Source organism: Penaeus japonicus, unplaced genomic scaffold (genome assembly GCF_977035675.1).
Source record: "Penaeus japonicus unplaced genomic scaffold, GWHDUDI00000001_assembly GWHDUDI00000027, whole genome shotgun sequence".
Lineage (NCBI taxonomy): Eukaryota > Metazoa > Arthropoda > Malacostraca > Decapoda > Penaeidae > Penaeus > Penaeus japonicus.
This window is the reverse complement of record NW_028234429.1, coordinates 33059573-33077072: the sequence shown is the minus strand read 5'-3', so window position 1 is coordinate 33077072 and position 17500 is coordinate 33059573. Positions and strand designations below refer to the sequence as shown.

At 48.6% G+C, this 17500-nt stretch overlaps 1 protein-coding gene across 6 annotated transcripts in view; it reads left to right on the top strand.

The window, feature by feature from the left end:
- PDZ-GEF (PDZ domain-containing guanine nucleotide exchange factor) overlaps nucleotides 1-17500 on the top strand; it is a 200270-nt gene that overhangs the window by 135956 nt on the left and 46814 nt on the right. For all 6 annotated transcript variants that reach the window (XM_086552887.1, XM_086552889.1, XM_086552886.1 and 3 more), the window contains one exon: nucleotides 17439-17500. This exon is cut by the window's right edge and continues 14 nt beyond it. In XM_086552887.1, the coding sequence (XP_086409013.1) occupies nucleotides 17439-17500 (62 nt within the window). The remainder of the gene's footprint in view (nucleotides 1-17438) is intronic.

Sequence of the window (17500 nt, the reverse complement as noted above, 5' to 3'; positions counted from 1 at the left end):
ATGCAGGATATTCATTAGGAGGGACTCGGAGGCTCCCTTTGCCCAATTTGGATTTTTAAGAAAGGGGGGGAAAGGGGATAGTCAATGAAATTTTAATTTTTTGGATTTTAATTTTTAGAGGGGGGAAGGGCGGGGTGGGAAAAGGGGGAGGGGTGGGGGTAAGAGAGAGAGGGGGAGGGGGTACTTCGTAATTTGTTTAAGGCGGAGCAAGTCGTTTACTTTGGATAATGGCGTCTAATCAAGAAGGTTTGATTTGCATTTGTTTTGTTTTTTTCGAAGATCAGTGAGAGATCATCAAGTCTCGAGTTTTTTTCCTTTTTTTATTGTTGTTGTTGTTCTTGGTTTCTGTTTTGTCTGTGCATTTTTGTTGTTGTTTTTGCCGATTTAGTGTTTCGCGGTGTTCTGTTTATTTATCTTCTGTCTGGTTGGTTATTGAATTTGCTTATTTGTATGTTCATTTGGTGTTTATGTTTGCTTGCATTCTGTTTGCTGAAGTGTTCTCCTGTGCTCATATAATGGCTGTTTGTTTTGGTCCTTTGGTTGTTTGGTTGGTGGAGCTCCTTTGGTCGTTCCTTTGGTTGTTCCTTTGGTTGTTCGGTAGGTGAATCGCCTTTGGGACGGCCGGCTTTGCAAGGAGCTTCTCTCATTCGATAAATATGGCCTGGGCGATAGAGCGATAGAGCGGCAGGGCGGCACTCTCCAGGTGAAGGTCTGGTGCGGCCTTCTTATCTTCCTTGCTTGGCCCCCCTCTCCTGTGGCGCGCTTCTCTCTTTCTTTCTTTCTTTCTTTTTTTCTCTCTTTCTCTCTCTCTCTCTCTCTCTCTCTCTCTCTCTCTCTCTCTCTCTCTCTCTCTCTCTCTCTCTCTCTCTCTCTCTCTCTCTCTCTCTCCCTCCCTCCCTCCCTCCCTCCCTCTCTTTCTTTCTTTCTTTCTTTCTTTCTCTCTATCTCTCTTTCCCTTTCTTTCTTTCTATCTCTATCTCTAATCTCTCTCACTCCCTCACTCAGAGGATGAAAATATCGAGAAATCCTGTTGATTACTTCTTCGTTAGCTTAAGGAGAAAAGTGTAGGAAGAGATTGTTTAATTTTCTAATGGAATCGGAAATTAGATTATTTTTTTAAGGGGAATAGACGAGAGTTGAGTGCTTTGATGTTCCTTAAGGGGGAAGGGGGTCAAAGGGAAGGAGGGAAGTTGGGTTTTGGTTGGGGGAGGAAAGGGAGGGAGATGAGGTAGGGGGTGGGGGTTGGTTAGGGGGAGGGGAGGGGAGAGGGGAAGGATGAAGCTGGATTTGGTTAGGGGGTAAATAGGGAGGGGGAGAGGAATAGAGGCTAGGTTTGGTTAATGGGAGGTGGCGAAGGTTCCTGGGTTGAGCTTAGGGGAAAGGAGGAGGGTGGAGGGAGGCTGGATTCGGGCTGAATGGGGGATGGGGAGGGAGGAGGGAGGCTGGATTCGGGCTGAATGGGGGATGGGAAGGGGGGAGGGAAGCTGTGTTCGGGCTGAATGGGGGATGGAGGAGGGGGGGGGGGGATCATGATTCTGTTTGGGGCTTTTGCGTCGCTTGGGAAACCTTGCCGTTTCCGGTGGCTCTTGAGGTGTGTTTGTTCAGCTTATCTGTATGTCTCTCTCTCTCTCTCTCTCTCTCTCTCTCTCTCTCTCTCTCTCTCTCTCTCTCTCTCTCTCTCTCTCTCTCTCTCTCTCTCTCTCTCTCTCTCTCTCTCTCTCTCTCTCTCTCTCTCTCTCTCTCTCTCTCTCTCTCTCTCTCTCTCTCTCTCTCTCTCTCAACATCTCTGAAACAATGAATGTTCGTTGCATCAGTGTCGAGAACTTTGGACTTGTCGCTAACAACTTATCTGTTTTTGTTTTAATTTGTTCCTGTAATTGTTTTCGTGTTTTCCCTCTTCCCCCTTTCGTTTTTTGTTTATTTCACATCATCCTCTCTCTCTCTCTCTCGAGTATTATTAACCTTTGGCTGTTATTCTTCGTCGTATTTCGTCCTTACCCCCCTCTTCATTCATTCTCTCCCCTCGTCATCCTTACCCCACCCCCCTTCGTCGTCCTTTTCCCCCCCCCCCCCCCCCACCCTCCTTCGTCCTTCATCCCCCGGACGTCCTCGTAGTATATGTCCTTGCCTCGGATTCTCCCCTTCATTCCCTTCATTCGACCAATAGATAAAATGCGGGCACTAGGCCTCTCCCTCCCACCCCTCCCCTCTCTTTACTCTCTTATTCTTCCTCTCCCTCCCCCTCGCTTATCCTCCCATTTCCTCCTCTCCCTCTTTCCGCTCTCCCTCTCTCCTTACTGTTTTTTCTCTCTCTCTCCGCTTGTATGGTTCTATGAATTATCACCTCTGTGGTAAAAGAGCGTAGAGTTCATTTTGGATAATCGGCCACAGGATGTAGATAGGCCTGTAACCTTGGCAAGTCTTGTCTTAGCGTTATTGAGCAGAGAGGTTATCGTGAGTGTGTGTTGTCTGGCGGTGAGGGCAGATAAACACAGCTAGAAAATAGCTTTTACGCGCTCGTATGCACTCAAATACACACACACGCACACACACACGCACACACGCACACACGCACACACGCACACACACACACACACACACACACACACACACACACACACACACACACACACACAATACGCGAATGTTTATTTCTTCCCTTTTCCATCGCTCGCGAATCACGCTGGCCCGATTTTCCGGTGACGTAAAGCGAGCTGCCGCCCGCACCGGCGAAGGCGCGTCCGTCCGACGCCCACCAAATGCTTCTTGCAATACGGCACATTTTTCCTCTTGCTGATGCTTTGGGTCTAGAATGAGCGGGGGGAGGGGAGGGGAAATGGTAGAGGGGGTGGAGGAGGGGGGGTGAGGATAGTGAGGAGAGTAGGGATGGGGAGAGGGAAGAGATGGAAGGAGGAAAAGGGGAAAGGAGAGGAGGAAGAGAGAAAAAAGAGAGGGGAGGAGGAAAAAGAGAGAGGAAAGGGGGAAAAGAGAGAGAGAAAGGAGAGGAGGGGAGAGGAATGGAGGGGGGGGGCAAGAGAGTAAGGAGAGGGGAGGGCGGAGGATGGAAAAGAGAGATGTTGAAGGAAGTGATCAAGCAAGGAATGAAGTTTAACAAAAATAAAACGAGAGAATCTAAAAGACAAATGACTAACCGTAAGGCCCGAGAGAGAGAGAGAAACAAAAACAATGACAAAGAAGAGGAGAAAGAGATAAGAAGGATGATAGATAGAGAGGAAAAATAAGAGAAAGAAAGCATCGCATTTTCCGCCCATGTCAGCGGTCTTTGCGAAGCGCATTTGGGAATGTTCGCCCGAGTTAATTTTCTCGGGCGGGCCGAGGGATTTGGTGAGGGGGGAGGGGGAGAGGAGGGGCATAGGGTGGGGGAAGCGGTGGGGGAGGGGAGGGGAGGAGATGGATGCTGCATCTCGGTGAAAAAGTGGGTGCTTGTAATGGAATTATTTTTGTCGCAGGAAAAATGGAAGAGGGAGGGAGAGAAGGAGGTCTGGTTTATTAGGAAGGGCGTAGTTTATAGTCTAAATTATCTTCGAGGCGCTCTACTGGAAACCTTGTGATGTACTGACTGGGAGGTGGGGCGTTCCCTCTCCTCTCTCCTTCTCTCCTCTCGTCTCCTCCCCTCTCTTCTCTTCTCTTTTCTCATCCCCTCTCCTCTCGCCTCGTCCCCTCGACCTCCTCTTCCTCCCCTTCCTCCTCCTCCTCCTCCTCCACCTCCTCCCCCTCCTCCTCTTCCTCTTCCCCTTTCACCACCCCATCCCCCTCCCCACCCCCCTGACAGGATGAGGGGAGGTTGAAGAGAAGGCAGAGTAAAGGAAGGAAGAGGAAGGGGAGTTGGAGGGGGAGGGGGAGGGAGATGAGAGGGGGATGGGGAAAGGGGGAGGTTAAATTGACATAATTGACACGCGGAGTTGACACTAACGCCTCCAGAAGTTTCCCCCAGGGGTAGTGAGTCGGCCCCTGGGGTCTGTCACGTGACATTGAGGGCGCAAGGTAAAGGAACTAAAGTGGGTGGCGCCAGGAGGATGTGGGGGCGGGGGGAGTGTTTACGTAACTTATTGTTGAATAGGATGGGGCGGGAGGGGAGGGGGTGAGGTAGGGGTATGGGGGTTATCGGGACCTTCCCTCTTCTCTCCAACCCCTCCCCCCCTCTCCCCCTCTCACCTTGTCTCTTCGTAGAGGCAGGGGAAGGGGATGGGGTCTTCAGTCAGGTAATATGTCGATATGGCTCAGAGCTCTCTCTCTCTCTCTCTCTCTCTCTCTCTCTCTCTCTCTCTCTCTCTCTCTCTCTCTCTCTCTCTCTCTCTCTCTCTCTCTCTCTCTCTCTCTCTCTCTCTCTCTCTCTCTCTCTCTCTCTCTCTCTCTCTCTCTCTCTCTCTCTCTCTCTCTCTCTCTCTCTCTCTCTCTCAGGAGGAGGAGGAGGAGGAGGAGGGAATCTTTCCCTCTCCTTTCCTCTCTTCTCCCCGTGATCCCCTCTCCCCCCATGCTTCCCACCACCTTCTCCCATTCATGACGTCACGGCGGCACTTATATCGGCCGCTGCGGTATGTAGGGGACTTCAAGTGCGAAGGAGGGGGGGGGGGTTCTGGAGGATAGCCATTTGGCGGTGATGGTGAGGGATGGTGAAGGGGCAGGGGGAGGGAAGGGAAAGGGAGGATCGCCATTTGGCAGGGACGGTGAAGGGGAAGGGGGGACGGTCCGGCGGCAGCGCCTGCGGTTAGGCCTTGTCATGGCCAGAGCGATGGGAGCCATTCGAGTGGCCATTCGCGGCACTCTCGGCGTGTGATTGCTCTTTTAGAAATCGTTTTAATGCCTTTTTTTGTAAGACACGTTTCATAAAGATGTCAGGCGTTGCAGGCGGCCGCATCAAGGCAAGACTTTGAAGTGTGGTTGCGATGGAGGAAGTTCCCACGGCGGCGCGAGGGGGGTATGAGGGTAGGGGGGGAGGGTGCCAGGTGGGGGAGGTAGGGTGTCATTTGGGGCCATTAGGATTCATGGCCGGACCTCGGCTCCTCCAGGGCGCTCTCGAGGGTCCTTGGTCGCGATGGACAGGGTGGCGAGGACGTCTCAAAGGAACATCCTGTGCCGCGCGCCTCCTGCACCGCGGGGTCCGCCGAGGGAGGCGACGGGGAATCTGATAACATTAATGGCACGCTGACGTCACGAGCATCCTTAAGACCCTAGAATAGCCGTGCCGATCTCGCGTGCAACCGCTCCGCCGCGCGACAGGGAAGGAGCTTGAGAGGGGGGGAGGGAAAGGGGAGAAAGGGAGAGAGGGGAAGGGGAAGGGGAAAAGATGAAGGATGAAGGGAGGAGGATTCCCTCGATGCGGCACATGATTTAGGAGGTTTTCTCGTCTCGCCTCCTGTTCGCGTCCGGCCGTGGCTTCGCTTGGAGCTCAGAGCAATATCACGAGCAGGCAGGCATGTTATTAACTACTCCCCCCCCCAGCCCCACCCCTTATACCCACCTACAGAGCTGCGGCTTGAGGGGTCCCTGACGGAGACGCTGACGGAGGAGGAGAAGCGTCCCCGGAGCGCCGCCCGACGAAGTTGTCTCGTTACAGTAAATTGGCGGAGGAGGCAGGATTTGCCCGGAGAGGAGGAGGGCGCTCGGGGGAGGATTTACGAGGAAGTGTCGTAGGGGCGTGGGGTTGGGGGGGCATCAGGTGGGGGAGGGTCGGAGGGGATGTAGGGCGTCTCGTGAGGGCGTGAGAGCTGAAGAGGGCTTTTAGTTGCGAGATTGTTGCATTTTTATATGGAAATATTTCTAAGATATATATATATATATATATATATATATATATATTTTTTTTTTTAATGTACATAATCATTATGGCCGGATGCGTTCGCCATACATTACCAAGACAATCGCTGAACCCCCTCCCCCTTCCCAAATCCCACCTCTCCCCCTTCCTCTCCCCTGCGCATTTTCGTCAACCATTCCCTATTGCAAGCTCTCGAAGGAAGACGCCAGTGACTGCCTTATGCAACTAACGGAGACAGATAAGGACGCGGATTTTCTGAATTTTTCAAGAGTTGCGACACGAGTTTTTTATATTTATTATTTTTTTGTGTGTAATTCTCCCCCTTTCCCTTCCTCCAGCCCTCTACATCTCCTTGTATATCTATTTATTTCTATATATCTCTATCTCTAGCTTTATATCTTACTCTCCTTCTCCCTTTCCCTCTAAGCCTTTCTCCCCTATCTCCCTACTTATCTTCTCTTCTTCCTCCCTCGCTCCCTCAATCCCTATCTCCCTACTTAGCATCTCTTACTCCTCTCCCTCCTCCCCTCCCCTCTCCCTCCCTGGCTCCCTATCCCCTACTTCCCTACCTCCCTCTCCCCCTCCCAATCTCCCTACCTATCATCTCTTCTTCTTCTCTCTCCTTCCCTTCCTCCATATCTCCCATCTTATCCTCCCCCCTCCCCTCAGTTTCTTTTTCTTCTTCTTCTTCTTCCTCCTCATCTATTTCTTCGTGTCCGTTGCCCTCTCCTTCTATCGCTTGTGCGCAGCTGGTGTCCGGGAGAAGAATGCAGGTATAACACATTCTAGGGAATACCCGAATCCCAGTAATGGCCCAAAGGGATTTTTATTTCTGTCTTTATACCCACTGACAACTATCGTTCTTTTATTTATTTTTAGCTTTTTTATTTTTTCCCCTTTAAAGAGGGATTTAGAACGGAAAATGTATTTATGTTTTACATTTCTCTATCATTCTTTTTTCCTCTTTTTCATTCCTTTTTTTTTTTTTTTTTTTGCTCTTTCTCTCTCTTTCCCTCTCTTTCTCTTTTCCTCCCTCCTTTCCTCTCTTTTTCTCTCTCTCCCTTCCTCTCCTCTTCCCCTCCCTCCCTTCCTTCCTCCCTCTTCCTTTCTCTCCCTCTTCTTTTCCCCCCTCTCTCTCTCTCCCCCCCCTCTTCCCTCCCTCCCTCCCTCCCTCCCGAACATTCATCCAGGTCATTGTAATAGAGACTCGGATGGGAGCGCGAGACACAGGTGTGAGTGGCAGGTTGTGCTCTTTTATTCCATCAGGTCGAGTGCTGGGACCCGAGGAGATGACGAGCGGGAAGGAAAGTGGAAGGAGGGAGGAAGAGGGTACCTTGGCCGTGGATGTGGATACAAGGGGGGGGGGGGTAGAAGGGGTGTGGGGTTGGTAGGGTGGGAAGACAAATGAAATCGGAAGTGCAAACCGTAGATTGAACATGGCCTTTAATTTCTTCTTTTTCGTCTTCATCTTCGTCTTCTCCTCCTTCTTTTGTCATGTATTTTTCTTTTCTCTTTAGTAGATTATTGTGATCACCGTTATCATTATCGATTTGAATATTCTATTCGAAAGTGTATACATGTCTCATGTTGATTTAATTTTTCCTGCATGTATTTATTCATTTTTACCTAGTGTATTATTTTGTTTATTTACTTTATTTAGCGTTGATTTATTTCTTTTAGTTAACATTTTATATATTTAACGCCCCCCCCCCACATTTTCCTAGCGACCAGAGAGAAAGAGAAAGAGAGAGAGAGAGAGAGAGAGAGAGAGAGAGAGAGAGAGAGAGAGAGAGAGAGAGAGAGAGAGGCTCATTCCGCACGTTATGTTTCCTCGCGGTGCTGGTCCCAGATTGATTTTCACCTGGCGGTCTCTCTCTCTCTCTCTCTCTCTCTTTCTCTCTTTTTATTTCTCCTTTTCTTGTTTTTTATCTCTCTTTTTTCCTTTCGCTTTGTTTCTTTGCCCGTTTCTCTTAATTTATTTCTCTCTCTCTCTCTCTCTCTCTCTCTCTTTCTCTTTCTCTCTTTCTTTCTTTCCCTCTTATCTTTCTCCCCCTCTCTCTCCCTCTTTTCCTCCCTCCCTCCCTCCCTCTCCCTTCCTACCCCCTCCCCTTCCCCCACCCCCTCCCTCCCTCCTTCCCTCCCATGGCGGCCTTCACGGCACAGGGTCACAGCCAGCCTCCCACCTTTAAGATTTTCTTGCCCTAGGAACACGTTTGAATATCAATCATCAAGAAAAAAAATCGTTTCACCTCGTCGTATTTTTTAGGTGGGGGAGGGGGGTCAGGGAATGGGGTAAGGGGAAGGGGAATGGGAAATGGATGGAAAATGGAAGAAAGGGGCATTTAGTAAAGGTGGTGAGAAAGAGGGTCAGAAGGAGGGAGGGGAGGTGAGAAAATAGTGATGGTGAGACAGACACAGACATACATACAGACAAGTTAACAGACAGAGATGCAGACACAGACCTCGTCGAGACTAGATTCAAAAGGACGAAAGGCAATGAAATCCAATCGGAGGAAAAAAAATGTTTTAGGTGATTTAAAAGATATTTGTGATGACTCCAAAGGGATTAACACTTGACCTTCTGTGCATTACGCTTCGCTCACCCGCCTTGCCTGACCTTCAGAACTTGACCTTTTGTCTTATACTTTTAACTTTTTTGGAAATCTCTAGCGTCTTACGTGGATTTGAAGTCATTTGGAAGACGTTATGGTTTAGTTTGATTTCCGAGCCAAACGCGTTTAACTGTTAATATCGTTCATGTAATTTCTTATGGGATTATTATTATTATTATATATATATATATATAATATATATATATATATATATATACATATATACATACATATATATGTGTGTGTGTGTATGTATATGTGTGTGTGTGTGTGTGTGTGTGTGTGTGTGTGTGTGTGTGTGTGTGTGTGTGTGTGTGTGTGTGTGTGTTTTCCCCTTTTTTCTATATTCTTCCTTGCTCTGGTTTGGCCTAGTCGTATTGGCAAAAGGCAGACATTTGTATCTGATGATGAAAGGAAATCAAATATTTTTTGTGTGTGTGTGGCGATTAATATTTTAAACTTTAACATAATTAATTCATGTCTTTTTTGTTGGTTTGAGAAACAGACAGACAGACAGGGGCGAGACGAACAGACAGGAAGAGAAAAAGGAGATTAAGCGCACCAGAATCTAGGCCATTCGACACAGACAGACAAGGCCCTATCTCGCCCGTAACATTATGCCAAGAACCATCAACCTTCTGCGTTGCAGCCTTCCCTCCCCTCCTTCCCATCCTTCCTCTCCTTCCTTTCCCTCCTTCCCTCCCCTCCTTCCCATCCTTCCTCTCCTTCCTTTCCCTCCTTCCCTCCCCTCATTCCCATCCCATCCCTCATTCCCATCCCTCCCCTCCTACCTTTCCCTCCACCTCGCCCTCCCCCTCCCCTCTCCCCTCATCCCCAATCCCTCCATCTCCTTCCTTTCCCTCCTTCCCCTCCCCCCTCCATTCCCACCCCCCCCTCCTTCCTTCCTTCCTTCCCTCCCCTCCTTCCCATCCCTTCCCCTCATCCCATCCCTCCCTCCTACCTTCCCTCCCCCGCCTCCTCCCTCCCCTCATTCCCTCCCCCCCTGCCCCCCACTTCCCTTCCCTTTCCCTCATCCCTTAACCCCCTGCCCCCCTCCTTCCCTTCCCCTCCCTCACCCCTCACCCCCACTTCTTCCTTCCCTTTCCCCTCCACCCCCCTTCCCTTCATCCCCTCACCCCATGCCCCCCTTCCCTTCCCCCCTCACCCCCCTCCCTCTCACCCTCATCCCCCCCTTCCCTTCCCCTCCTCCCCCCTTCCCCCCTCCCCCCCTGCCTCCCTTCCCTTCCCCCCTCCCCCCTCCCCCCCTGCCTCCCTTCCCTTCCCCCCTCACCCCTCACCCCCTGCCTCCCTTCCCTTCCCCCCTCACCCCTCACCCCCTGCCTCCCTTCCCTTCCCCCCTCACCCCTCACCCCCTGCCTCCCTTCCCTTCCCCCCTCACCCCTCAACCCCTCACCTCCCCTGTAGCACCTGAGTTTAGGCCCTGGGAAACAAACATCATTACGGCCGAGGAACCAGGGATTGTTACCGGGAGGATGACCTTGTTGTTTTTTTGCTTTCTTCTTCGTCGTCGTCGTCTTCGTCTTAGTCGTCTTCGTCGTCTTCTTTTTCTTGTCTGACTATTTCTTTGTTGTTGTTTTGAAGTGGGATGTATTACTTATTTGTGATTTTGTTGTTGTTGTTTTTGTCTATTTTGTTCTTTTTTTTTCGATTCTCTTATAATCGTTTATTATCATTCTCCCTGTCACACCCTCCCTCTACTTCCCTCCTTCTCCCTCCCTCTCATCCCTCCCGTCCTTTCTCTCCCTCTCTCGCTTCTGTTCCCCCTCCCTCTCCTCCCTCCTCTCCCTTCCCTCCCCTTCCTTCCTCTCCCTTCCCTCCTCTTCCCTCCTCTTCCCTCCTCTTCCCTCCTCTTCCTTCCCTCACTCCTCGCGACATCACCACCACCGAGGTTCCTCGCCTCCCATGGTCAGAAAAGTGCATATTTCCATCTAAATCGAATGTTACCTTCATCACGGGACGGGCGAGAGCGGTCTGGCTTGGGTAAAAGTGGCTCGGGATGACGTGTCACAAAAAACGGATGTTTGCGAGTAGGGGTGACTCGTCTAAATATATGTATCTATTTTTTTCGGAAGTGTGGCGTTGGATGTGCGTTTTTTATGTTGAATTGTTCGTTTATTTTTTATTGTTTTTTTTATGGAATGATGGTCATTAAATGGGTTTTTAAACGATTGACACTTTCTCTCTCTCTCTCTCTCTCTCTCTCTCTCTCTCTCTCTCTCTCTCTCTCTCTCTCTCTCTCTCTCTCTCTCTCTCTCTCTCTCTCTCTCTCTCTCTCTCTCTCTCTCTCTCCTCTCTCTCTCTCTCCTCTCCCTCCCTCTCTCTCTCCCTCTCTCTCTCTCCTCTCTCTCTCTCTCTCTCTCCCTCTCTCTCTCTCTCTCTCTCTCTCTCTCTCTCTCTCTCTCTCTCTCTCTCTCTCTCTCTCTCTCTCTCTCTCTCTCTCCCTCTCTCCCTCTCTCCCTCTCTCCCCTCCTCTTTCTCTCTCCGCTCACTCTCTCCCTCCCCTCCTCTCTTCCTTTCCTCCTTTCCTCCTCATGATTCTTGCGAAGTGTATCTTATCCGTTTACTTTTGTCTAACCCTTCGTGATTTCTTTATACACTTTTTTTTTGTATGTGTGTGTTTTTTAAATTTGCTTTCTAAAAGAAAAAACAACATCATCATAGCACCAACAGAAAACATGGTGATGATTATTACACCGAGAAAAGTGATTGTGCTCGTGAATAAAGGGACGAAATTGTGGGTATTCTTGATGGTAATCATAATTGCTTCGTTTATGACGGTGATAATCGCTATTGGTCATCACAGTAATGCTAGTGATGATGGTGACAGATAATGATAATGGTGATGAGTGGCGGTAGGCGCGCACGTCATGTAATTTGAGTAATGACGCCTGTCAGGTGTCAGTCTGATGATGACGGATAGCTTTTTATTTGTAGGGATATGAATTTTGATGAGCATTTCAAAAGCGTATTCGTATGGGGGAGGGGGAGGTGATGAGGGTGGCTCGTGTACCAACTTGTGCCGGATGAAAACGGGCTCTGGTAATCGTCATGCGAGCGCGAGCCCAGAGCTTCGGACGGGCGCAGGAGCCACGAGATGTTAGGAGGGGGGATCACTTGGCTCCTGACGCCCCAGATAAGGGAAGGGTTGCTCGGGCCGCCTCGAAGGCCGGCCGCCTCTCCTCTCACGGGCGGTTGGTTGGTTGGTGGTTCTGGCTTTCTCGTGTCTCTCTCTCTCTCTCTCTCTCTCTCTCTCTCTCTCTCTCTCTCTCTCTCTCTCTCTCTCTCTCTCTCTCTCTCTCTCTCTCTCTCTCTCTCTCTCTCTCTCCTCTTTCTCCCTCCCTACTTAGTTACTTAGTCTTTTCCACAAACTCTTTTCTCTCTGCCTCCCTCCTTCCTTCCATTCTCTCTTTCCTCTACCCTCTCTCCACTCTTCACCCTCCCACCGTACCTCCTTCTCTGCCCATCCCCTCCCTTCCTTCCTCCCTACCACTTCTCCCTGCTCCCCCCCCCCCTGCACCCCTCCCTCCTCCCTCGGATTATGTATTACAACACAGTGTTCGGTTTAGATTCCGGTCTTGGCCTGCTTCTGTCTCTTTCTTTCTTTCTTTTCTCTCTCGTTTTTTATATATATATATTTGTTTTCTTTATTTCTTCCCATAATGTTTTGTATTGCTCCGTTCTAATTCACTCTGCTTCTCTTGCTCTCCCTCCTCCTCTTTTTCCTCCCCCTCCTTCCTCCTGATATATTACGTAAACACAAGATAAAATTACAAGGTCTTTCTAGAGTGATATACATGCACTACTATGTCTTATGTATAGCTTTGCCCTAGCATGTCAATTGACAGGGTGACGGTAATATCTGGTTCACCAACAATGTATGTCTTAGAATATAACATGAACTGTACAAACCATTTAGGCATAGTTCCTATGCCTATTCATGTGTATACACTGTATATAGTATGAATAATCAAAATCAAATCCTGCACCACCCGCCATCCTCATCCTCTACATCCTCTTCCTCATTCTCTTGCTCTCTCCTCCTCCCTTCCTACATCCATCCATCCCTCCCCTCCCCTCCCCTCCCCTCTATCCCTCCCCTCCCTCCACCACCCCTTTCCACTCCAGCACACGCATCCCTCGAACCTAATTGACGTCGAAGGGTCCCGCCGCGATCGTGTGACACGGGGCTCGCCATCGTCCCTTTAATCAGGATTGAAGGCGACTGATGACAAGCGCGTGTCTCACCTGTCGCCGCCCGCCGCCCGCCCGCCGCCCGCTCGCCGCCCGCCGCCCTGCTCGTGGAATTAACCTATAGGCCTCTCTGCGCCCTCTACGGTCTCTGCTCTCGAGGGGGTGGGGGGAGGATTTGGGTGGAGGAACGGGGTGGGTTAATGGGGGGAGGAGGAAGGAGGAGGGGGAAGAAAAAGAGACAAGGGACGGAGAGAGAAGAAGAAGAAGAAAAAAAGAGAAAGATTGAGAGGAGAATGTGAGCGAGAGGATAAAATAAGAAAGATGGAGATATCAGAAGACACACAAAAAAATCGTACTAAATAGGTTACGTAATTTCATGACTTTTTTATCTCTTTTTTCTTTCATTCTTCACGAACTTAGAAGAAAAAATATTCAAGATATCTGATGAGTGACTTGACAGCGACATCTTGAGGGATAATGAGCAAGTTTAAGAGGGCGTGAGCTTAATGTGTTGTGTGTGTCTATCTAGCGCAGAGGGGGGAGAGAGAGAGAGAAAGAGAGAGAGAGAGAGAGAGAGAGAGAGAGAGAGAGAGAGAGAGAGAGAGAGAGAGAGAGAGAGAGAGAGAGAATGAGAATAAGGTGTAAGTGAATAAGAAAGAAGAAAAGGAATGCAAGAGGAATTAAAGAAAAAGAGAGAAGGTATAGTAAGTAAGGAGGCAAGATGACCAGAGAATGAGATAGGAAGAGAGAAGAGAAAGAGAAAGGAGAGGGAAAGTAAAGAGAATAAGAAGAGTAAGTGTCCCTGCCGGTGGAGGCTTCATTGAAGGTCAAAGGTTACCTGGAACAGTGACGCTGCCGAGGTTGGAATTGGGGTTGACTTTCTTGTTTGGAAGGAGGGGGGAAGGTGGTTGCTGAGGGGTTATACATAATGCAAATGGTATTCCTTGGAGTGGGGGAGGTGATAGGAGGAGGAGAGGGATGGAGGGGGAGGGAAAGTGGTAGTGGAGAGTTATCCATAATATTCATAATTCAAATTGTATTCTCTTTCTCTCTCTTTCTCTCCCTTTCTCTCATTCTCTCTCTCTTTCTTTCGCTCTTTCTCTTTCTCTCTCTCTCGCTCTCACTCTCACTCTCACTCTCACTCTCCCTCTCCCTCCCTCCTTCCCTCCCTCCCTCCCTCCCCTCCTTCCTTCCTTCCCTTTCTCACTGATCTGGTTAGTATTCACGAAGGCATATCCTCGTTTTGAATAATGCCCCCGTCGGTTGGAAATTGTTACATATTTTCTTTTTTTCACTAGGCATTTGAAAAAAAATGAATTGAAAGCTTTTATTGGTTGATTTTTTTTTACTTTACCTTGTCATTAGGACAGAATAAAATAAATTAATTCCCGTAATGACAGTACTTTTTTCTTCTTCTTTTTTAGCTTAAAGGCCATTTTCTTTTATTATTTTTCGCTTATGCGTAAATGTCGGGAGCTCGTATCGGGCTGGAAATCTAAAGTATTTCATTATTTTTTTTATTACGATTATTAGCGTTATCATCATTATCATTATTATTATTAGCATCAACATCGCAATCATTTTGAGTGGAAACGAATCTGCTATGGCTTGAAGTTGTGAAGAAATAAAGAACAAAAGTGAAAGTTAAGAAGAAAGGAAATAGGTGATTAAAGCGAAGGGAAGTGTTATTTACGACATTTCGATAGTCTTCAAGAAGTCTGGAAAGCAAGACCTTTCTTCTATGATAGGAAGAGCGTATGCGATCTCTCCTCCTCCTCCTCCTTTTCCTTCTCCTTCTCCTCCTTCTCCTTCTTCTCGTCCCATCATGTCTATATCCACATCCTGGTTTTCCTGTAACATGAACAACTGCAACACCGCCCTCCGTGTCCCGTTGTTTACATCTCGCCTCCTCGCACGCAGGTAGACTTGAAGGTGTCGAGGATTACCTCAAGGGGGGACTCAAGGCCGAGCTATACTTTTCACCCGCCTTGTGGTCGCATGCCTGTGGTGTTCACACGTAACAGCAGCGGATGCAGATGCTTATGCACTTGCATGCATGATTTTCCTTTGTCTTTCCTTTGTTTGGTTTTTTGAAGGCACGGATGTGAGGTTATCGTTGTTGTGTTCGTGGGATTTCTTTCTGCTCTGAGACGTTTTTCTTTGAAATAATTGGTAATTGCTTTGAGTTAATAAGTCTCTGGCTAGAGTTCTTTTGACCGTCCAGTAATGCAAATTATGTCCTCAATGTGTTGTAATAGCAAAAAAAAAAAAAAAGAAAAAAAGTAGAGGACGATCCCGAGGAGGCAGCATCTGCCGCCTCCTATTCAACAGGTTGGCCTTGCTCGCGGAGGGTCGTCAAGTTGTATCTCGCGCGCCCCACACGACCCTTCGCGTGTCTGGCGAGGTCGTCTCGGCCTGGAACGACCTAGTTGCGACACTTGCGCGGTTTTATGGCCGGTCCGGGTCGTGCAGGGGGACCCAGGACCTTTTCACGCGTTCATGGTCGCAGTCCGACGATGGCACCTTCCGCTGAAAAGGTGACTGCGCGGCCGGTGTCGCAGCCCTTTTGTCTGTTGATCTGTTTCTTTGTATCTGAATCTTTCTCCCTCCCTCCCTCTCATTATCATTCTCCCTCCTCCATTTCCTCTTCTTTCCTCACTCCCTTCCCCCCATCCCGCCTCCTTCTGGCGCCTCCCAAGAGCTGGGCACACACCGCCGGAGTCGGGGCCAAGGGGATGAGTATCCTGCGGGAGAGCTCTTGGGCCCACCTCGTCTCGGCGCCGTGTTTGCGAGGGCCTGTGTTGAGGTCGTTTATTTCTCAAGCGCTCTTTTTTATATTTTATTAGTATTCTGTTATTCTCTGTTGGTCGGTTTTCGTTTCTTATTCTCATATTTTTGTTGTTGTCTTTTTCATGCTTTTTGTGTTTCTCTCTCTCTCTCTCTCTCTCTCTCTCTCTCTCTCTCTCTCTCTCTCTCTCTCTCTCTCTCTCTCTCTCTCTCTCTCTCTCTCTCATCTCCCTCTCTCCTTCTCTGCTTTTTCTTTCTTCCTCTCCCTCATCCCCTCTTCGTCCCTCCCTGCCTCCCCCCCCTCCCTCTCTCTCCGTTTCTCACTTATCTCTCTCACTCTTTTGACTTATTTTACATGCTTGCTCTTCCCAACTTACTCCTCCAGGCAGAGTGATAGAGAGTTGGTCACTGGACAACTGCTCTTTAGGCTCAGTCACTGTTGTCACTGTTAACATAAGAAGAGCAACGGGCACTGTTCTTGAAACCTCGTTCTTGTTGTTGTTGTTGTTGCACTGTGGCTGATTTCCATGTCGTTGTTAAACTGTGTTGTTATTACCAGGATCGAGCCTGGTTATTACTATTGAATGACGGGTTTTGATTAGATCTTCGGAATTCGATCGAGGCGCGTCAATTACAACTCTCGCGCTGTGGAGCTATTCATTCTTATTTACTCTTTTTTTTGGTTCGACATCTGTCCCTTTGACCCTCCTTCTCGACATTAGAAACCTCGAGATGATATTGAACACACTTCACTTCCAAGTCAGCGATGTCCTAAATATGGTGGACGTGTTTTATGTGACTTGACGTTCAAAGATGTGTTTGATGAGTGCGTCCGAGGTTCATGTCTGAATGCGTTCGAGTCGGGGCGAGTGTTTGTCGAAGGTGATGGGATTTCGCCCGATTTGGTCGCGGTGTAAAACTGTCAATCGCTGAATCGTGGGTCGACGCTCGTCTTACCTTCTGTCACGATCATTTGCATATCGCCTGGCCGGAAGTGCGTCCTCTTTCGCTCTCGTGTTGCGTTTTTGTTGTTTTTGTTGTTTTATTTATCTTGACCCGGGGCATAAATGCGTTTTTCTTGTTATTGTATGAAGGAGAGCGCGAACAAAACTATCGTACTTCATTCTTTGTTTGTTTATATATAAGAGAATCTAGTCTTCCCTCTTTTTTCGTACTCCCCCCCCCCCCTCCTTAAAGTCTTTAAGAAACTCAAAAGCTCCTTCTAAACAATGGGTCTTCCTGCGGTTGTGAGGGAGAGGAAAAAAACACCAAGACTTTAATTGTTTGGTGTATATATTTTTTCGTTTGTTTTCGTTGTCGCCGTCCGCACGTCCGGTCGGAGTTAATGACCAAGGCTTTTGTTTTGCGGAGCTGTTACGCCATCGAGCCATTGCCGACGCAAACAACTAGATGCCTCGGCTGACTTACGGTCGAAAATCCCGCTTCGTGACGAGGTAAACGGGACTGTATCGGCGTTGAAGAACATTAAGTTAGAGCGATTAAGTGGGTGTAATTAATTAATCCAACCTTTATGGAGTGGGAACTCGCGAAGGCGCGCCCTTGCCCTGGCACACCTTTGAATGGCATTGTCCGAGAGAGAGAGAGAGAGAGAGAGAGAGAGAGAGAGAGAGAGAGAGAGAGAGAGAGAGAGAGAGAGACCGGAGATTGATATTTTTGTTTCTAGTTATATATATATATATATATATATATATATATATATATATATATATATATATATATATATATATAACCACTCACACACACACACACACACACACACACACACACACACACACACACACACACACACACACACACACACACACACATATATATATACATATATAGATACTGATATTATTGTGCTCACTTTTTCCCGTTGCTGCTCCCCCACATGGCTCTCAATGGGCGCTGTTGTTATTCTGCACAGGTATCGTTACTACCCCTACTCCTACGTCACTTTACATGAATGAATGGATTTTTATGAATGAATGGCCAGTTACGCGTCTACTAATTCGTGTTCTAATTTGTTTTCTTTTCCATTTCAGCTTCGGGAAGCGGTCGGGGGGCGGTGGCCGGCGAGCGAACGAGTGTCTCATTCTCGAGCCCT